The 24,033-nt window shown below is 30.4% G+C and overlaps 1 protein-coding gene across 3 annotated transcripts in view; it reads left to right on the top strand.

Annotated features, from left to right (window-relative positions):
• The window catches only part of LOC124544507 (tyrosine-protein phosphatase Lar-like), a 112,453-nt gene extending 89,911 nt beyond the window's left edge, over positions 1–22,542 (top strand). Inside the window, exons 3-8 of one of the 3 annotated variants that reach the window (XM_047123102.1) lie at positions 5,081–5,307; positions 9,390–9,518; positions 11,794–11,887; positions 16,539–16,666; positions 18,400–18,568; positions 20,261–22,542. In XM_047123102.1, the coding sequence (XP_046979058.1) occupies positions 5,081–5,307; positions 9,390–9,518; positions 11,794–11,887; positions 16,539–16,666; positions 18,400–18,568; positions 20,261–20,361 (848 nt within the window). In that variant the 3' untranslated portion in view covers positions 20,362–22,542. Of the gene's footprint in view, positions 1–5,080; positions 5,308–9,389; positions 9,519–11,793; positions 11,888–16,538; positions 16,667–18,399; positions 18,569–20,233 lie in introns of all 3 variants that reach the window. The other 2 variants (XM_047123101.1, XM_047123100.1) reach the window with 2 other exon arrangements.
• The last annotated feature ends 1,491 nt before the right edge of the window (positions 22,543–24,033 follow it).

Genomic DNA, 24,033 nt, shown 5'->3' with positions numbered 1-24,033 from the left:
ATATTATTTTAGAAGTAAATAAATCTGTCTTATTTAGTAAAATTCTCGTGACCTAATTTCAGCCGTGGTGAACTTACAGGCCTGGCCAACCGTACAGGAGATATTTTAGTATTTTAGTGCAAGTGTGTGTGAAAGCATACGTGCACTCTCTATTACCTCACAATAACTCTATTACGACCGTGAAGAGATTAGGTTAGCCGGACCGATGGTTTTACATACTTTCCGACGCACATGAGTACAATACCGCTATCTTCCTTACTCCTATTTTTAGTCGGATTCGAAATTTAAACTGACAAGCTCGAGATCTGCAGTTTCATAAAACGTAATCAAAACTTAGATGATTATGTTTAAAGATTTAGAAGCAGAAGGTTTGACTATAATACAGACATATTGTAAAAGTAACATTGTAAATTTCCCAGTGCTGGGATAAGACCTCCTCTTTCATTAAGGAGAGGGTTTGGAACATATTCCACCACGCTGTTGCAATGCGGGTTGGTGGAATGCATATGTGGCAGAATTTCGAAGAAATTAGACACATGCAGGTTTCCTCACGATGTTTTCCTTCACCGCCGAGCACGAGATGAATTATAAACACAAATTAGGCACATATATATAGTGGTGCTTGCCTGGGCTTGAACCCGCCCATCAAATCATGGGTTAATATGCACGCGCTCTAACCACTGGGCCATCTCAGACAGACTTTAAAGTAGTCAGTAAATAACTAATTATTATGGAGTGTAAGTAATTATTTTTTAATAATAATAAATCATGCTAGCCAAAGCTATGGCAATATTAAGTAAATGAAAATATACGTTATGCTTTAAATAATGTCGCAAATTCTTAAGGAAACTATTCTCATTTTACGAGAAAATAAATAAAAATGTAATCACCATTTACTTAAAAACTACATAAAAATACAATTTCTTAATGTAAATGTTGTTTACGTCTGTGAACAGTATCTTCTCGCTTTGGTTTTATTTATTAAGTTAAGAGCTTAGTCATAAGTCGACGGCGTGAAAAACATAAGTATACCTCTGCTATACGTACATATACTACTATAGCTAAGTTCAAATAAACAAATGTCGTTATTTTTGAAGTCACTTTAACATGACTAAAATATTAAGTGTAATAATTCGCGTTCACATTTATTTTTGAAAATTAATGACGGTATACAATATTGTTAACTCTTTTAAATATATTATTTTAAGTTAATCAAATTAATTAGGCTTATTTAAAACTGTAGAGAGATTGTATCAACAACATTGCTTAATAATGGGCTTTCATTTTTTATAACTTGTGCAGAAGGAATTTAAACATTTCAATATCGCAACGGCTCAGCTGTCGACTAGAGTTGCGAAAGTTGCACATTCGATTCGGACCGGTGTATTAAAATGTCCAGTCTTATCACAATAATAACGTATAATTGAATGTATTCATAATTTATTAAATGGGATGTATCATGTCATAAAATAGCTTGAATACAATTAAAGGTGCTAAGTAAGATTATTTTTTCCTAAAATTAATTAAGGTAAGTAATAACATACTAAAATTATTATTTGTTTTTTCTCTTTGTATCTTATATAACAATACTGTAATTCGATTTTTGTTCTAGTGATTATGGGTCGACAGGTGCACATAGAAAATTTGTTGTGGTCTAATATTGAATACCTCTAGCCTTAGATGTGCAGAAAACAAGGCACTTAATAACTGTTGCGATTTAACAAAGATTTAATATCACAAAGCGGAAAAAAGTCACTGGCCGGTTAGAGAATGGAAAGCTGTATTAGAAAAAATATATATAAACGCATAAAAATGCTATCAACAAACTCCAATTATTTAGAAAAAACGGGAAGTTTCGCGGAAGACCCATTATTTATTCTAATTGATACAATACGGTGGGTAAAATTATATGAAAACAAAAACAATATACATTTTACGCTACGATATTTTGACGGTTTTATGTTTTGGTCTTTAAAAGGAATTACTTACCTATAAGCCTTGCTTACATTTCATTATTTAACATCACTTTGTCTCCAGCCTAATTTTATCGTCTAAGTGCGTGGACTAAAAGCACTTGGTGGAAAGGCATTGGTAAAGCAAATATTATGTTTGGGCGTGCCTAAAACATATCGAGGCCTTCAATTTTATACGTTGACATACAAACTCATGGGTAAAGAATTAGATACGCCAATATAGCCTTAAGTGTGACGCAATACGGTGTAAAATAACGAATTATAATTATCTAGATAACTATGACCAGGAATTACATAATTATATTGTTTCCTTTGATTGATAAATAATTGTTTATGATGTGAACATTTCAATATCGCAACGGCTCAGCAGTCGACTAGAGTTGCGAAAGTTGCACATTCGATTCCGACCGGTGTATTAAAATGTCCAGTCTTATCACAATAATAACGTGTAATGAATGAATTAAGGCTACTTATATTTTGAATCAGAAGACTTGCAGCTTATTTCGCTGTCATGATCTAATGATAACTGGTTAGCACAGAATTAATTCAAGTCATTCAGGTTTTTTATGTGATTTTCTGAACGTGGTGCTTCGTCCAGCTTCATACCTCCATGCCATTTATAATTTGTCACGTAAACATCAAAATAAATTACTTTATTTATAGTCGTAGTACTTCAAGAAACAAGCTTATTTCAACCTCGATTATAATTATAACGCCAATCAGAACATGTTAATATTTTAAGCAATAAAGTTGCGTGCATATTTCAGGCATTCAGAGATAGATTGCACAATGATTTGTCCAACAATAAACGCATATTCCAGTCACGGTACCTCAAAATACATGACAAATAATTCACATCAAGTGAATTATTTGTCATGTATTTTCCCAGAAATTATGACATACTGCTAAATTTCAAATTATTCCAAACTCCATACTTGTCTGCCAAAACGAACGAGTCCTGAGTCATGACACGTCATGTCCTCTCGAGGGTTTGACTGCGGGTGAAGTGCCGTCCTCTCACTCCTGATTAGTTTTACGCTCTAACACACATCAACAACAACAAATATATATAAATAAATAAAATTGGAGTGTCTGCCTGTGATTTCAAAATAAATGCCTCATTCGAGTTATTATGGCTATGAGAAAGCAATTATTTTTCTTTTTCCACCCTTATTGCTCGGAGTAATGTTTTGCGAGTGATCTGAAATTAAATATTACAATGCATTTACATATGACTTCAGCTTCATATCTAAGATGTGATAACTAGTGATACTTATCACTGAATTACTTTGTGATTAATTTAAGATTATAAATTCATCTCTTACCCGGCAAAAGGATACATCGTATAAAAATGAAAAAAACATATATTTAATTTTATTGAATTAATCGAATTAAAAAAAAATCTGCTACATATTCCACAACACTTAAACAAAACGAAGATGATCTCGCCTCACTGCACCCCTCGCTAAAGCTAGGCAGTTGTCCCTTTAAGGGCCGTCTGAAATAGGATACGCGAGGCCCCCAACTTAAGAGTCCACCGCCCCAAGGTCACGCCCTATCTTTTAAACCCGGGCGTCGGGGCTAAAAGATGGCCGTGACGATGTCTTCGTCGTCTCAGCCAAGCTCGATCGACCCTTTTCTTCCTTCTGAACTCCTTCTGAAACACGATTATCTGACAAAAAGAGGGTGCTGCTTTCCACGCTAAATTTTTGTAAACCATCGCACAAACAATTTTTACATTAAATAATATATAGTTTTGTCTATTAAATCGTCTACATGTAAGGAAACGAAATTACTGAAGCCCAACTACCTAAATAAAATATTTAGTAATGAATACCGCATCTTCTGTTACAAGTTTTGTAGATTGGCTTACCCAATAAAAATATCTTCTTATTTTTTAGGAAAGATATGATGAATATTACTATATTATATGTACATTTCAATTAAAAACTAAGTATCCTCTATAGAAAAATAATATTAAAAAGAATAGTTAATTAATCTATACTGGAAGATTCAAAAGGAATAAAGGCAGAGAAAAAATAAATTATTGTATTCTAGCTGTAGCTTATTCCTCTATATCAAACGACTGTTGACATTTTCATAGAACTGTAGTGGAATTCATATTGTATTGTTGTTAAGCTCATTATTTTTTACAGTACCCAGCCCTCGCAATTATTCGAGTTCAGATATTCGTATAAAAGAGTACTTTTATTGCTTAAGAATTTTCTTTATTCAACAGCAACTATTATTAGTATAGCATTTTCGTCTTAAAGGTTTCATAGTAATTACAATTTTATGTATTCAACTAATTAAAAAAAATTGAAGAATCATTTTTATTTCTCGGGCCAAAAACTGAAAGTTATTATGTAATATATCAGAAAGTAAATTGATACTTTATTTTAAAAAAAACGACTGGATAAGTAATTGCTCAAGATTATTATTTTTTGTTCTATTTATGTGAAACTTTGTCAAACTGTTTTCAAGAGACTGATCGTTAAGAACTTTTTAGAAGCGAGACTTTTTTTGGAGCTATGACAGCAAAAATAAAAACTTTTGACGTCATATTCGAACTTGATCTACTATCGTTTTCACTTCCGTTTCGCGTATGGAGTAACACACTTTAAAGTCTTGTCTAGTTTTTTAAAGTGTTAAGATATTGTCAATATAATATTTAACCCAATGTTTTCCATGAGAATATATTTGTGTTATAATTTATAGGAGTCGATATAGACTTAAATGTTCATTGATCACTGTTAAATAAATTTCATTTTTTTTTAAATATACATAGATTAATGATAAATCGTGTATCATAATAAAAGAACCATCATTTATTTTTTTTATAAAGTGATGTAGATTCATTTATATATTTGAATTCATAATGTTATCAACAGTACATTGTTTACAATCAATTATTAAATCAAGAGTAAAACAAGGCCACGTAATTTTCAGGCTTAGTGATCGTTAAAATATTCATTTCAACTATAATATTATTGTACAACTATTAAATAGTAATAATTGCATATGAACCATGTCTTTGTCTGGTGTGATAGGTGTATTTTACGAACAATTTAGTGTACGTCATTAAATGTAACTATTCTTGTCCTCAGTATCGTCAGCACAAAGGGAGCTCGGCAAAGGGTCGCCGACGAACACGTCAGCGACGTCACCACCAGCTGCAGATAACGTGATTAGATCGGGGGTCGTGGTAGACACACCAAGACCGACCCCTCGCACAGGACCATACTTCGATTTAGCGGCTTCAAAGAATGTCACCGCATTACTTGGCAAGACCGCTTACTTGAACTGTCGGGTGAAAAACTTGGGAAATAAAACTGTAAGTACTGTTTCTTTACCATGTCGCTAATAGGATTGCAGTTTGCGTTCTAAGGAAGTTCACGATTCAAAGAATAGTCTCGCGTAAACTTAGATTTCATTTTAGATCTTCTGAGGGAGTCAGCTTTGTATGTCAAGACTGTATTTGTAGTTGCTTGGAGATAGAATCTCTATCTTACTTTTTTGTTTGTACATCTATAAAAGTTATTCTCGCTTTATTTTATGTACTTTTAAAATGAAAACTGTTCTTTTAGTTAAATGGTATTTATATAAACATATTTTCGACTTCATATTGGATATTTGTGAAATAATTATATTTAAAATATATATGACAACGTTTGAAAATTAACTCTTTCGTATCTTTTACACTTTGCAAAGAAAAAAATAAATAAAGATCTAATCTAATCAAATATTTCTGAAGTCTACATAAAAAAAAAACGCATGATCGCTTTTAAAATTTTATGTAAATGTTCCATATTCAAATACTTTGATTCTTAATAGATTAAAATTTTTTTTATATATATAGCCAATTGCAACATTTAAAAAATATGAAGATCACAATAATTTTAATATTAAGAAATGTTCAATCACCAATGAAATTGTCTTATTCAAAATTAAACACACCCACGCTCTTACAAAAGAAGTTTACATTGCATTTTGTAGTCAACTACAAAACCAATCTTCGTTGCTCGGAACTTGCAAGAACTATTTAAAATTGCTATGAAAACATTCCAACTGGTTGTATTATGAATCAAGTTAAAAATACGTATCGCATACCATTATTAAAATGGAAAAGCCAAGTGCACACGTTCACACTAACGAGTCCCTCTTATTCCGAAACCAACGTCCAATTTACATAGCGGCGTACCACAAAATCCTCGTTTAAAATGAAACGTAACAATAGCACAATGCAAGTTTAAAGTCCCTATTGTAGAAGCAATTTTATAAATAAAAGTCTCATTAGGGCATGATGCCGCATCTTCCATATAAATAACAAGTCAGGCTAACGAGATAGCTGACGTCCACACGAGAGTTTTAAAACCATTCACAATGATGGAAGCTCACCCTTATTATGTTATCATAATGAAATTATTATACAATCAGCGACTTCGCGATTCAAGAATGAATGTGTAATATGGAGCTTAATATTCGCAAAATGAATACTTCTTAATGATATAGAAGATTCTGATTTTAAGAATGACTCTGAAACCATTTGGTGTATTTAATACAGACTAAGGAGTTGTATATTCATTAAATAGTAACAAAAATTGAACTGAGTTATATAAAATTAAATAAGTATAATAAAAATACGAGCAATATCTCGTTTTTAATATTCTGATCCTTTCAGCTCATTAGCAAAAGCAGAAGGAAAGTATATTCGTTAACAATACATTAGAATAAATTATCAAATTTCGAAACTCGCAGCTTTCACTAATTACGTAACTTAAATAATTATCTTAAAACGTAATGAATAAATTGAAAGCATTATTGACTTTAATTAGCAATAATTATATAATAGGGTAATCGCATTATGACAATCTGATTGCTATTGTTAGCTTTCTATTATAATATCTTAATATACAAGATAAGCTACGGGCAATACGATTCGCTATGGTTATGTAATTGAAGAGATCAGGGTGCGATGGCGCGTCTAGCAGTGCCGTGCAATTGCACACTGCACGATTTGAAGCGTCATTTAATGTTCCGACAGGTTTCCCTAACGGTGGCATAAGTTCAGATTTTTATTCAATACCCAGCCAACACGTTCGAAGGGGCCGTAACCTACTTCGAAAGCTAATTTAATTAAGCAGCGACGGCTTCTAGGCCACCTGGTAAATGTTTGTGGTATCATTTAGTGCATACCAGGAGTCTCACGCAGCCTCTCTTGCAGCCACATAAGACGATTTTTTTTGATACATACAAATAACATTTGGGTTTTATTGTCTTTTATCATGGATGTCTTGAAATTTCCAACAACATATCTTTCATTCAAATTGCCGTATTGACATAGATTATATAATAATTAATTGCTCTGCTAAGAATATTTATACGAATGAATGGAACTAGCAATATTTATTCAATGGAGAAATAAGCTTTCTTTTTTTTTTTTTCAATATGGCCCGGTCTCTTTTCATTTCCGCTCATTAGCGTTGTTTCCACGATTATTGGCAAATTAATGCAACCTCCGTGGTCGAGTGGTGTGTACACCGGTTTTCACGGGTACGCCACTCCAAGGTCCCGAGTTCGATTCCCAGCCGAATCAATGTAGATTATCATTAGTTTTCTATGTTGTCTTGGGTCTGGGTGTTTGTGGTAGAGTCGTTACTTCTAATTTTCCAAAACACAAGAGCTATAGCTACTTACATTGGGATCAGAATAATGTATGTGATGTTGTCTCATATTTATTATTAATATGTATTAAAAATGCAAATAAGTGTTTTATAGTTATTATTTATACTTAGGTCAATAATATTTTAACCACAAAATCTTTATTCGAAACGTTTTCTTAGTGGGAAACCGCTCTGCTTTGATACTAAAAAGTCACATTCAATATTTTAGATTTCCAATGATAATTAAAGCCTTTAATCAACTGTTCTAATTAAAATAAATGCGTTCATTGTTATAAATAATCCATTGTTAATCCCCGACGCTTAGGAGCGTGTTTTAAACTCAAAACGGCATAAATGTATTCCAACCTACGTAAATCTTGATGAAATTTTACGTTCTGGGATAATCTTCTAGAGTATTTCAAAAGCGATAAAGTTCAAAATTAAATTCTGATTAATGCTCGTCTTCGATTGAGTTCTTTGAAGATTAATTTAGAGTGTTTCAGCTAAAGTGTTTTTCCAACAGTTTGTTTTAAACAACAGCTTTGCAATGGCTGATAGTAAGTGGTCACTAAAGGTATTAACACTAAAAATATTTCTTGATATTTGGTGGTAGAATATAATAACTAGATAATAGCCACCCAGTGTCATTACAACTCGACCCATTATGATGAATTTTTAATGTTTTAATTGGGTCTTCTGACGGTCAATTTAAGACTTGGTTAGCGACGCTGATCATATCATTGGAAATTATTAAAAAAATGAAGAAATCACATTTTACAGCAGTAACCTATTTCTACCATACATACCATATCTTATTCGTTATAACAGACGGGCTTATAGAAAGCTTCACCACAAAGTGAAGTGAATTTTATCAATTTTGATGACTTCCCTGAGAGAGTAGTGTGTACACTGGTTCTCATACGTCACTCCGAGGTCCCGAGTTTAATTCTCGACCGAGTTGATGTAGAAAAAGTGCAATAGTTTTCTATGTTGTTTTGGGTATTTGTGGTAGCGTTGTTACTTCTACATTTGGATCAGAGTAATGTATGTGATGTTGTCGTATTTATTATATAAATAAATAAATATGAGACAACATCACATACAATACTCTGATCCCAATGTAAGTAGCTGAAGCACTTGTGTTATGGAAAATCAGAAGTAACGACGGTACCACAAACACCCAGACCCAAGACAATGTAGAAAACTAATGATAATCTACATCGACTCGGTTACTTATTTATTTATAACATTCATTTTGTTTTAAAATGTTAGATAGGTTCTTAATCTTTCCTTATATAAGAAGAATCATAGTTGATATATATATAGAGTATCGTAAGAAATTTATTTATATAAATAATACCATAATCAATACTAGAGCTAAGTAGAACAAGTTCTAAAAAGATAACTGCTTCTAAAGGAATACGGGCCCTTCAGTCAGCAATTGACATTTACAGCCTGTAAAGTTTAATTAATAATAGCGATATCATATTATATATCAAGCTTATAAAATTGTTATTGCTTCAACTTAGAACGTTGTCATATTAATATTTTAAAAGAAAAACACAAAAGAAGTGTATAAGTCTCAAAAGAAATAAAACAATTTTAAGCGTTTCTTTCTAAATGTGAAATAAAGTAGAAAAGAAAATTGAAAACGTTCGTGATATAATCCTACCAAGTTATATTACTTCTTGGTAACATTTTATATTAATGTTTGAACAATTTAATGTTTTTAATGTTTTATTATTTGTAACAGCTCAACATGCAGGTGTCTTGGGTGAGACATCGGGATATCCACCTTCTAACGGTAGGACGCTATACTTACACGAGCGATCAGAGGTTTCGCGCGATACACCTGCCTCATTCCGAAGATTGGACTTTACAGGTAGGTTTATCAAAAGGTATATCTATAAAAATATGCCTGGGATTGTCAACTTTAATTCATTGGGCTTTAAGGTTAAATATTAAATGAATTATTTGTCATCTTAGGTCTATATAACTAATGTGATTGAAATATTACAGTTAAATTTAATACTCACTCTAATTGAGCTGAAACTGTTTGGGGCTTAAATTTTATGTTTTCTATGTTTATGGTAACTAACTGCGATTACTTATTTCCGTTTCACGTCAAAGTTAAAAACTTTTTTGTGTAGAACTAACGTATATTTTTACAAATATGGAATTGATATGCACAAATAATATTTCAAAGCTAATATTTACAAAATTTTAGTTCGTATATAGGAATGAAATTTCTCTTAATTTTAAAGGTTTCGAGAATTAATCTTCAGTCAAACGAAACTGCTAATAATTTATCAAGTACTATCCAAAAATAATCTTGCAGCAAACAATATTTTTTACGCATAAATATAAAAATATAGCAATATTTTATTCTTTATTGTTTATATTTTTATATTATTTGAACAACATTTAACTTTCAAAAATATATGATACGATTATTCTTCTTTACCATTTCATTTGAAATTTTAAAACTGCTTTTAAATTTTCCGCAATACAAAAGCTTAACATATAAATAATGTTCTTTGTGTGCTGTGAAAATAAAATTTTGAATCAAAACGGTTTTTCTTTCATGGAAATTATTAAGTTTCATTTTAGTGCTCAGAACAAACAAACGAATAAAAATATAACTTTAATTTTTAAAAGCCTAATTTGTTTAGAGTTTCTTAACAGTGAGATATTTTTCAAGTAATAAAATAGACGTTGTATTACATTTTTGTGAAGACAGAAAGTTTATGTTCGTTGGCTTAACCTTAATCCCCGACAACTCTGTGACCTAATTATCGAGGCTAAGTGTGTCTAAAAATAGAGACATCGGTATGTGAGCCTGTCTGCTAGATTTTTGACAATCAATAACCAAGCGTGTTGCTTCTATATTAAAATTTGAACGTTCCAATGTATCTATGTATGTAGCTGGTTCGAATCATTTTATCATAAATTAGCATTTTATCATAAGTTATATTTACAGTGTATTATAAAAGTTGAGTATGGAATAGAATAAATTCTGTATTCAATCTTTGTATAAATAAAGCACAAACATGAAGCACTTTAAAGTCTGTAGAAATTACCAATGAATGTATATCCAAAATTTTAGAAGCGCTCTAAGCGCTAGATTCGTCATATCTCGCATTTTTTTTTGTAAATAATGATAACATTTGATAAGATCCTAAAATAGATATTAGGTGTAAGTTTTTCTTTTGCTCGATTACAACAAAAAATAAATATTATGTGCACAATTTATTTTTATTATTTTTTAAATTCCAACTTTAAAGCTAAATTATCTTTTTTTAATACATTATTTCTACCTTTAATTGTAGATATAATATTAAATTAGACAGTCAGGGTATATCTTAAGAATTTCAAATGAGTAGTCAGGCAAGCTGTCGGTCGTAAAAGTCTTCCAAATCCATTTTTCATATAGCTTGCATGCTGCATTGCTCAAATAATAAAAGAGAGGAAAAATAATGCTGATTATGATGAATTACAATAGTAAAATGCCTTTTATTATTATTGTTGTTTTTATAACTTTAAAATAGCAAAACTTTATTTTTTCACATCAACAGTTCCATAAAGTTAATGCTTTGCAGACATGAAAAAGATCGGTCTTTTAACACCACTTTATTTAAAACATTAGTATTTTACATGATCTGTAAGAGATACCAGTGAATTATAGTGAAGTGAATTATTATTTTTTAATATTACAAAAACGATTACAAATATTTTTTAATATTTTCTTACAAATTAATGAGTAAAAAAAGTCGGTGCGTGCCCTCATACAAATGAGTAACTTTCGTGTTGTCAACAATGTATTTGATAAAATTTCGTACATACATGATATAAATGATGTTATTATTATTTATTTTATAAAGAATTTCTCAATTTTAAATTATCATTATTGAGAATAATTTCACAGACGAAATAATACTTGTCACATACGTGTGTGTTATTTTCTGTCATTATCTCTTTATGTAAACGTACATGGTGATACACTCAATTATAAAGAAGATGAGAAAACCTCGTGAAATGTATCCTTATCAACTGAAATAGAATCTATATCTCATAATAATAACAATATATTCATTTGTTTTATGCAATTTAATACAAAATAGAATATTTTTATGTTGAAACATTTGTTTTTGTTTCAGATAAAATACCCACAACACAGGGATTCTGGTATCTACGAGTGTCAAATATCAACGACCCCACATATGAGCCATTTTATACACCTAAATGTCGTTGGTGAGTTAGCTTTATATTATTGATTACAAATCTTATTTTAGATATTAAAAAGCGTTGATTGGTTAGAAGGCGAGTTTCTTACCCGACGATCACAGATTTAGGCTGAGCCTAAATCTGTGATCGTGAACCGACTATGATATCAGACAACGCCTGAATATTCGGTAGGTTTTATGTTTATAACCACTCAGTGAAGGAAACTATCGTGAGGAAACCTGCATGTGTATAATGTTAATGAAATTCCACGAGCAGCAGTGTTATTGGCTAAACCGTCTCCTCAAATCGAATAGAACCATTAGCCCAGCAGCAGGAGTATCCCACATTCTGTTACTTTTTACAGACCTTAATATAATACAATTCTAGTTTCTAATATTATACTTTTGTTTTTAAACATTAAATGAGAACATTGTAGCCAATTCCGTTGATAAGAAGAATAATAAAGTCCATGATTTGCTATCGTTTGGCTCAAACCTAAAAATATCTGTGATATTTATTGTAGATTCTTGGGCACAATTGCGTTTTAAATGCTGGCGCAGTTGTTATCTCAGACTATTAACTTTAATTTTACTAAAAATTATAGTATATAAGTAGTTATGTTGAATAGATTTTTTTAATATATGTTAATCATAATCTGTTTGTACTGGATAGTGTTATAACGCACAGCACTTGCAGAGCCATTAGTAAATTGACATGTTCTTCTTCCAGCATTAGAATATGCTATGTTTAGTTGATTGGTTTAAATTAAAACAATGTTAATAACATCAATTCAAACTGCGTTGATAATACTTTATATTTCATCAAAGCTTGTAACTTTAAATTAGTATTTATCCTTTAAGAAGTAAATTACGTAAATTTGACATGTGAGGATTGACGAACAGATAGGTCAATTTATGGTAAATGGTCATCGACGCTTACAAAACGTTTGGCATTGGCACCGTCAAAAGTTTCAGTATTCTCTACGTGGCCAATGCGCCCGTTTTACAGTCTTGATATTATGTCTGTTGTGTTTGTAGTTTAACTGGTTCCCTAATTCTTCAAGTGGATTCATAACAGTACTGAGTATTGCCGCTCGGTGATCGAATATACGATGAGCCAAACCAAATCTACCCAGAAGGATATGCTCAATGTCCTATCAAGTGGATTTACGATACAGCTTACTTCCTTAAGATATAGCACTACACATATTTTCACAGTACTTTTAATAAATGATATTTTAAAAAGTATATAATTCTAAATATAAACGTTTTAATTTTCAAGATAACTTGGAAGTCCAATTATGAAGCTCTTCATTTTAGGTCAACTCTGCTTGAGGCAATTAAATTTTTCAAACGTCACAAAAAATTGCGATTCAATTTTCAAGGTAAATTATGAAAAAAAGTTACGCGAAAATATCTCATTTTTTCCATTCTATCATTTAGCTTTTGAACAGGCTCATGATCAAAATTACGACAAGATATTCAAAAGCAACAATTTCTTATAATAGGTATATATTTTTAAATCTGCATCAAAAGTATGATAGTGGAACATAAATTATGACCCAGCGTTAAAGATTTATTCGTGGTGGCATTTTAAAATTGCAGCGTTTTGCAAAATGTAAATTTTAATTGGACAGTCATTTTCGTTATGCAACTTTTTCTGTAAATTTTATCTGAATTAAATTATTTTATGTGGGACGATCTATTGGAAACTGTAGGAACGAAAAGCAAGCCTTTAGAATGGACATATTATTTTTTAAAAGGAAAATGTTGTGATAAAAAATATATGGATAAAATTTACATCCATATTGAATACCATGTGAGTTTTATCTGGTTTGTCGTTTAAAATATTGATGATTTACAAAATGATACTGGACGGGAAAAATCTCTAATGGATATCTGAGGATTTAAAATCAAATCGTGGTACAAAATAACCAACATGATTAACTAAGGTATTTGGGGAAAAAGCTAGGAGCATAATATAATATATTGGGCAGTATTTCGTTGAAATTAGACGTGTAAAGATTTACTTCGGATGTTTTCCTTCACCGCCGAATAAACATATATCATAAACAAATGAAGCACATGGAAATCAAGCCCAAGCATTGGTTAAGATGTACGCGTTCTAACCACTGGACCATCTCGGCGTATAACAATTTCTCATAAAGCGGTAAAAAACGAATGAAAATGTTGAATAGCAGCATGATTCAAGCCGATAAGCCTGATCGGAATAATATAAAGGTCCATCAAAAAATAACGATAGAAATAAAATACCTCATAATGTAATTAACTGTTTCGCAACTTTTCACAGAAGAAAACTGAAGTATCATAAACCAACATTCAAAGCTGAATTTCGTTAAAAAGTTATTCCAAAGTAAGCCCCGTCACGAGCCTCCTCGAGTTAGTGGGTACTAAAATGTTTACGTTTGAACAAGTTTAATTATGTGCGGCATATTAAAGACACGCACGGTTCAAAGAAAAACATCGTTTCCAAACTTCATTTTTTTATTGACACGCTTAAAGAATCAAATTTAATTTGACACTTTGTTGACAGATTGTTTTTTTTTTCATAAAACAATTGATATTATCACAAATTTATTTCAGTTTTGCTAAACGAATATCGAATCTTTTTACTAATTTTGTTATGTTAGAAACTCTAGTAATACCATGCTCTGCAAAGACCAGCTCCTCCGTTAAGGAAGCTTGCAACTGTGACAGTCACGCTTGCTTACAGCGGGCATACTTGTGATAGATTTTGTCCCATATATATCAGCTTGGGATGAATTATAAATACAACTTGTATATGTATATTCAATTCAATTGTGGTTGTTTCAATAAAAACCCATAAGTTTCTGCTAAGAGCTATATAATGAGCCATCTCACGATTTTGTAATTTGTCTGAGGTACGAATGGACTTACAAAAGAATATAATTTAACTATTATATTAATATTTAATAAGCCTATTAAATGTAAATCAGATTTAATTCTATAAATTATGATATGGTCAAAGGCAGTCAAACTTTATAACAATTGACTTTGATACTTAAATAACGGTTAATAGCCTTCAGCAACATTAAAGTACAATGGTAGCGTGTAAGGTCTGTTGGATATTTGTTCACAAATAATATTAATATGTTGCAATACATATAGGGTATTGGCTAGTTAATATATAATATTTTTCATTTTGAAACAATGGATTCCATAATAAAAGCCTAGTTATTTCACACACTCACCGAGGCAGACACATACACACATATAAAAGAAGCTAACTCATTTTCACAATAATAATATGTATTCTTCATAAACTCATTATGAATCTCGGCTACGTATATTCACTGAGCCGATTCACTGAGCTATTCGTTATTGTGTTTCGATGTCGAGGTAATTAGAGGAGCATTGAGTAAGCTAGCGTAATTACAGGCACAAGGGACATAACAATTAATGTCTTACGGGTAACGCATTTGAAATTCATGGCACATCTAATATCCCTAACGTTGCAATCGTGGAATGAACAAACTCTTAGCATCTTCATCAATAGCCTTTTTCGTTATTTGCTTTTATATCTGATTCCTTACTCTGTAAATTGTTATCACTGTATTAAAATACCGGTCTGTATGTGTGATGAAATAGATTTTTGTACAAGTTATATAATTGTACCCAGGTATTAAAGTTGTCGCCATCCAGAATTTTTAATTACTTAAAAGAAGTGTTTTCCGTTTTATCTTCCTGATACATTACATTACGTTTTATTTTTATTATTATTATACGAATGCGGGGGTTTGTTCAATCAAGCCAGAACGACTGAACAGATCCGAATGAAACTTGGCACAAAGATAGATGCAGTCTGGTGTAGCACAATCACAAACCACCTCGGATAATAATAGTAAAGCTGTGGGCAGAAAGTAGTACTTAGATAATAATATAATACCTCGTGATTTAAGTATTTTTAGGGGTGAATGAACTACGAGCAAAATTTTACCCATGAGATGCCAGGATAGATTTGACCAGTAAAATTATAAAAGAAAAATAAAAAAGATAAAGCTTATCTATTTTTAATGAGAAACGATTTTTAACATTTGTTATTCGATAAAAATACTAAGCTAAAAACAATTGAGGCTAGTTTAATTTTGAATTAAGAATTAAAAACGTGACCATTTAAAAACTTCAACGCTATTCAAATTTATAAATTAATATCTTGATGTAAAACATTGCTGACATTAACGATGTTTATCGCTAGGCGTTTATTATTAAGTAATAAAAGTCCGCGGAGGCGACCGCCCGAGAGTATTGTAAAAAACGTCTCCGTTGAAATTAATTTCTTACAACGGCACAGCTTTTTATATTTTCATTATCTTGCGGAATATAGAAGTAACTGGGTAGTCGAGAATTATTAGCAGGGGATGTTGTACTGTTTGTATGTATATTTAATGCGGAATGATAATTTTTTAGTGTATTTTTAAGGTGGATACTAGATATACTTTTAATGCAAGCCAAAACCTACTCTATTTGGTATGGAAAAAGATTTATTTTTCCAATTAATATTATCTGTCAATATCTGTGTATCATTCGAAAAGAAAAAACTCTACAAATGAAAATAAAAATCATATAAATATTGTAAGATTATTTTTTAATAGATAAGTCATAATTTTACATGTATCTGACCTGTCTTAAAATTTCAGAACCAACAACGGAAATAATAGGCGGTCCAGACCTGTATATTGATCGGGGCAGCACTATCAACTTAACATGCGTGGTGCTCTACTCTCCCGAACCGCCCGCCTACATATTCTGGAACCATAACGATGCGGTAAGTTATAGTCTAATTATGTATTTATATTTTATACCACGAAACATTCTAAATTCGAATATAATTTTTTTTTTTTTAAAAATAAGAACATCATTCGAATCTAAAGTTAAAAAATACAGTCAACCTTTTTTTAATGCATATTGATTTTACAAGTTGTGTTTAAATATAGCGTTCCATATATAGCTTCATCAATGTGTGATAAATATAATAGACGAAGGCCGATTGAGAGTAGCCTGATAGCGCACAATGAATAAACTTGGATGTAGAATGTCGACACACGGCAGGTGACGAGCCAAGGCGAGAATGAGCTCATTCGTGTTCAAGCGTTTTCGAGCTACTCGACTAAAATATATTAATCGAAGATATTAATATTATTAGCAGCGAAGGGATCAGATATAGATAGATATATGAGCTAATTCAATTCATAGTTTAATGGCTTTTAGTAGTGCGCACAGGGCGCAGATTATTTCGCCAATGTCACGTAGGATGGAGAAGACACGAATGAGATTGATCGGTACGGTTGAGATAATAAACTCAATTAAATTTTAAATCCAAGTATAGAAGTAGTAAATTCCTTGTTAATACTTACCCTAAAACAACACACACATTAAGATTAAAAATAGTTATATAAGATATCAGTGTTTTTCTCTTTCAATGACGCAATTTCTTTGATACGAAAGCTCGACACTCAGCTTATAAACAAAAGGTAGATGGCGCGTGCGGAGCCTAAAAGTGAAGCAACAAATGCGAATACAAAAGCGAATGTAAATTCACGGTAGCGCGTTCCCGCTTACCGTTACGGTAACACGTCACGAGCGCTGGCATTTTAATTTTATTTATTATTGACGTGTCGTTTCACACTAGCGAGAATTTGTATTCACTTTTCATTTTGTATTTGCTGTTGTTGCATCACTACAATGTTCATCGTCATCTGCCTTTATTTCATAATCTGAAGCTCAAATTGTTTTCTAAATACGAACATTGGATTATCTATTCAAAAGGCTATACAAATATACCAAACATAAAATAAACCTGAATAGTTTAAATATAGTTTAGTTGAGAAAGCAGCTGTATTCATCACTGCACCAATGATTAAGAAAATGCTATTAGTTTAATAACATTACTATCTAAATTGAACCATAAAAATAATGAAATAGATAAAACTTATTTATAGCCACAGTTATCTTTTTTATATAATAATATTAGTCGCTATCTTTATAAACGTTTTTACAAAGATATCATGATCTTTCGAAATAAATTTTATATAGTATACATTATATTATGAAAACTTGGTCCATATTGTACTTATCTTAGTTTTTAATATTCGAAGCGTAATAAATAATTTTAAATGTATGTGACTTTTTCATTACACTGATAACATTTTTGTCTTGTAGCTAGTTTATGAAGTAGTTGATCTCAATATCTTTGCTTCAAGCCCCGGGTCAGCTCAATTTAAGCTTGAAGCAAAACAACTACAGCCTATGTCATAAAAATTCTTTTTTTTTATGGAATAGGTTGGCGGACGAGCATATGGGCCACCTGATGGTAACTGGTCACCATCACACTTAGACAATGACGCGAATATTCAATCGAACCGAGTTTCCCCTTTCAAATGATACTGACTCTTAAGATAAAGAAAGCATAGGTTTGGTTATGCAAACACTTGCAAACAATAATATGTCGAAACAAGTTGGAAGGAGATCAATTGTAAATCTCTTGTATTTCTTACCCAGATAATAAGCTATGATTCGCCAAGGGGTGGTGTCTCTGTAGTGACAGAGAAAGGTGAAACGACTACCTCGTTCCTGCTAATCCAGCAAGCGAGGCCATCAGACTCAGGGAACTATCAGTGTAATCCGAGCAACGCTCAGTCGAAGAGCGTCGTGGTACACGTACTGAATGGTGAGTTCAATCTCTTATTACTGAATACAATTAAGACAAAATATTATTTAATTTCGATCTTCATGAATAATTTCGAATCTAGAATCAAATGCAAGTAGTTGGCGTCTTATATAACGTTTGTAGAAGTGTTGCTAGTAAAAAAATAGTTTAAGATAATATTTGAATATATCGCTATTTCTTTATGGGTAGTATTTTTTTCATTTAAATAATGTTCATATTTTAACTTTGCCTATTTTTTTTAACTATCATTTATTTATTATTAAATATGATATTGTATTGATATATTATTTACATGCATAAGCAAATATAACAAATAATAATTCCCAAAAACTATAAATGTGAGTAAAAGAGATAGCAATAATATCTGTATCTCTTTCTTACAATCATACTCAGCAGAATTCAATAATATAATTCACAAGACTAATCATTTGTGAAAAATATTATAATATCTAAAGCTCATGACAATGCTATCTATTAGGTGGAACCCAATTTCCTTGATAAACGACCTCCCAAAGATAACGGAGAAGAAATTTTAAATCCCGGGGAGGAATAAAATCCATCCTGCTGTTACCATTAAAACAACGACATCCATGAATCAGAGAAATAAATTGTGAGATAAGTTGATCAAACAGCAACTGATTGATTTTTATAAACAACTGTTCTATAATTTATTTTTCTTCGCAATACTCATTGAACATTCAAAATTAATTGAGCTAAAATTCTATAAACATTATATTGTGATCCTTTCAAAGATATTAAAGGAACAGACTTTCTAGAAGGTTATTTTGACATTTGTACATATATAGTACAGTTTTGTTTGCAAAATTTTTATTTCAATTGATGATCCTTTTAACAATTGATTTATATTGAACAACTATGATACGAAGCATCAGAGTGCTTAACGATCGAAAAATAAATTTCACCTCATTACAGTAACTTTTTATTATTATACTTTTGTTAGTTGTAAATATAATATGATTAAGATAAATTTCTTACTTTCAAAATTGATGTCAATGTTATAGAAACGTAAAAAAAAAACATAAATTTAGTCGAAAAACTTTTATCACCATCAAGCGTGAAAATTTAAAATACTTGACAAAAACCCTAATTAAGTCAATTTCTGTTAAATTCGAATAAATAGTTTTTGTTATCCTATCACGAATTGCTATTTTACTCAGTTTCGTTTAATTGTAATTATATAAAAAAAAAAAAAAACAAAAGACTTCTATAATAATTATCTATTTTTTTCGTTTTATTTTGAGATTTTGCAATAAGGAGGTTTTTTTTTATTTTAACAGTATATGGGCCGTGCTATTTTGTTTTTTGTTTAAGGCTATTACAGTTTGATTCCAAAATTGTGTATAAGTTAATCAAATTAAATTCACAGAAACCATATATTCAAAAATATATTGTCAAGTAAAGCCACTTAATAGCAATTGAATGATATTATATAAATAAATACTTTCAATACTCGTCATATTTTTATAAAACATCGTAATATCGCCCCTTGTCATTAATATATGTCATAAACTCATAATGAAAACACACAGTATAATTAGCAAATTTATCTTATTCGTGATTGGTTAAATATAGAAACGAATACGAATTAATTCGATGTTCAATCGGCAATGCTATTGTTGAGAACAGTTTTAATTTTTGCCAAAGAAGCAAATTCGATTTTCCCTTTGTCAGGTGAGTACCCAGCGGCGATGCAGCGAGGAGGTCAAGCTTTTGCACCGACTTCAACCCATTGCGTCGTACTGGCAACGAGTATTTTCCTAGCATTATCTTGACACATACAAACATACGTATCCGTGTAAATAGAATTCCGATCTATTTCGCTGTTTATAATGATGCTTGTGATAAATAGACGATTACCATGATTTTATATTTAAAAAAATCTTTAACTTTTTAACACTTTGGTAATATGACCACGCAAAATCATAATCTGGTTAAAATAAAACAAAAGTTTAATTCTATAGACGAGTAGAGTTATTTTGTAAGAACTAACTCGAAATTTACGCAATATAAGACCGTGAACGCAAAAAGTAATAAGCGCTATTGGTCATAAATATTATAACACTTAATTCATAAGACACACGCATCAAAATTGCGTATCATGAATCGTGATATTTCACGACTGAAATACGAAGTAAGTTCTTACAGAATGACACTGAAGGCATTAGTCGTAATGTCAATGATATTCTTATAGTTGTATCTTGTGGTAATTCTTGCGTGATCATTTTAAAAATAAATATCAATATAAGCAGCAGAATAGTTGTGCTATTTTATAGTGTGGGTTGTGTTATATACTATATAAAATTTAATTAATCCCTGAGCAAGTAGACGACGCTTGTTTCTTATAGAGCTGTATATATGTATTTTAAGATTAACGTATTTATTTTAAATAATAAAGTATGAGACAGCTATGTTTTTTTCTAATGTTTATATGTCTCAGCTTACGATTCTAATGTAGATAGGTTGTTTAAGTAATTAAAAATATTGCTTTAATCTGGTTTTTCTTTTTAAAATATTTCTAGTTTTCATTTAAATTGAGAAATGCGAAGTGACGATAACCGATAAAAGATGAAATAAATATGTGAGATGCAAAAGATTTAAAACAGGAATGATAAAAACAGCTGACAATACTATATTAAAACAAATGTTTAGGACATACAAGGACTGTATATATAATGAGTAAAGATATACGAATCATTCTATCTAGCTTTACTCTGAAATAAGAAGTGTAAAATTGTAAGTATCTTATATTTTAGCTGTTATTCTGTGGATTAAAATAATGTTGTAAATACTATGTATAAAAAAAGACTTTATACAGGTCCAATTATATTTTTAAGCTAACTTAAATTTTTATTTATTTCGAGCAGAATTTTTGTAGTATTTGTATATTTATAAAAACTATATACAATGAACTTTATAAAACTACAAACTTAAAATCAGGACTTACATTTCTTTTAATATAAATAAATATATTTTTTATTTTCATTCTGAATGGAACAATTTAATAAAATAATTTTTGAGTTTTCGTTTATTTTATTTGGCCAATTATAATCCTGACCAAACTTTTGAATTTAGAACTTTCTATTAATTAGAACTGTATTTTCGTTCGAAATATTGACCTGTGTATAGTCTGTGTAATTAAACATATTATTAGATATTAACTAGGTTAATTTTTTAGTAATAATATAGGAAAAAAATATAAATTTTACAGTTTAAATAAATATTATAATATTTTGTTTAAAGCAATCTGTAAATTCATATATAATCGTGATCTATCCTTTGTTTAGGGGAGCGTTTTTACATTAGCTGATAAGGTATTGTTAAAAGACCTAAACAATAACCAATTAAGATACATATAGTGAGAGAAGTCAAATAAAACTATGTAAAATAAAACATGATGGTGTCAAAAGGCCGGATGTAAAGTAATAGCACGTATTTAATACATTATTTTTCATCTGACTTCGTTACAGCGTACAATATCGAATCAAATATTGTAAAAACGTTCTGACTGATATAATTATTTCCTTCAATCTGGACTAAAAAAAAAACGAAAACCTATTCTTTGTAACTTTAACTTCAGAGCACAAGTCCCCGTCCTAACACGTTTTAAAAAACATCCTCATTTCTAGTTTGAGGTTTCGAAGTGCTTTCAAGACAGATGCTGTCATTAAATTAATACTAAAATATTATATTTATTTAAAGTCGAAATAATTATAATTGTATATAATCATTTACATGTTGTCCGATAGATTTTGATGAGTCATCTTTGTGTATAAATTCCGAGGGTAATGTTTCATTGAAATATTTATTCTCAGTAGGTTATGTGACAGATCTCGATAACTAAAACAAGTTATTACGTGAAAAGTTTATTATTGTATACAAATAACAATAGTATAAATATTCGTTGTATGTATTATGATACTTGATTGTGCAATGTGCACAGAATAAATTACATCTATAATAAACATTATAAAGAAATAAAAAAGTTAAAAAAAAAAGAATCGTGTTTTTTTAAGGCTTGATTTGAAACGTTCATAAAAACTTTTGAAATTACACTCCGTCTATGAATCATAACAAGGTTCATTAACATTTTGTAAACAAAACTTAATGTAGCTAGGAGTCGTGAAGAATTTGCTGATATTAAATGGTCTACACTTGTATGGAGTCACAGTAACTTATATGAAATAATCCTGTCGGTGGAAAATTTTGACGTCTTTGTATGAAAATAGTTGTGCGATATTAGCATTATATAGCATTATATATGTGGATAATCAAAAGTCATAAATTATTAAATGACATGTGACATTCTTAATACAGTGCAACATCGATATAACAAATCGGAACGGAACAAGTAAATATTCGTTTTATCAAGTAATTCGTTGAATTGAGGTTTGTTATGTTGGCGTTAGGTTGGTCCAAAATTTGTTATAAAGAGGTAAAAAAATAGTTTTATACACCTCAACATTACGTATCATATTACTGTATGTATTTTCTATTTAAAAACAATTAGGTGATTAATACATCATTTTTTCTTGCATTCATGTTATATCATAATTAAGTACAGTAAAATCCGTAAAAGTAAGTTCATATCTTGGTGGGAACTTTATATAAAGGTTTTGGATTGATAATATTCGTTAATTAGAGGTATTTATACTTTTACTTGATAGTTGAAAATTCGTTTTAAAGATATTGTTTGCAAAAAATGGACATATCAACATATGGACAATTCAAGGGGATTATGAAGAATTTGTTAAATCAAGAAATTCGTTATATTCAGGTACGTTTATTAAGGTTGCACTGTATTACTTTCGATTGGCGATATTCGATCGTCATTAATTGCTAACATAAATATAAAATAGGTTGATTCGAAAAATAGAAATATTAGGCCCAGCAAGATCATACCTTGTTACTGCTAGAAATAAAAACCATTTATCAAAAATAGCGTTAATTTTTTTTAACTGTTGGCATTGTTAGATTAATCTATGAATTTAAAATATTTTCTATATTTCTAATTTTATGTTTATTTTGTGTGAGTGTTAGTTTCTGTAAAACTTGTTTTAATAATTTATGCATATGATAAAAAATGGTCATCATTCCTCTAAACAAACTAAATGTATCAAATTTAAAACTCTTCCGTCTGTGTAAATTTCATATAAAAGGACACATGTGTCACGATTTGAGCTCAGGTGTGGCTTGAAAATGTTGACAGGTTCTCTGGCCAAATAGATGAATCAGTACTTAAACTTGAGTTAAACAATAAGCATGAATTATATGTGATACACGGGCAGGGGAAGAGTCAATTTTAACTGAGGGCTTCAGGCTCAATCCCACCGAGTTTTCATTATGCATAATTGGAATTTATAATTTATCGTGAGGAAGCATATATGTATGTATCTAGCGAGTATCGGAGCACGTGTTAAAATAAACTTCAAATCTTATCACCAGTG

Source organism: Vanessa cardui, chromosome 4 (assembly GCF_905220365.1).
Source record: "Vanessa cardui chromosome 4, ilVanCard2.1, whole genome shotgun sequence".
NCBI classification, from domain to species: domain Eukaryota; kingdom Metazoa; phylum Arthropoda; class Insecta; order Lepidoptera; family Nymphalidae; genus Vanessa; species Vanessa cardui.
The sequence above is the reverse complement of the archived record's forward strand: the minus strand, read 5'-3'. Positions and strand labels throughout refer to the sequence as shown.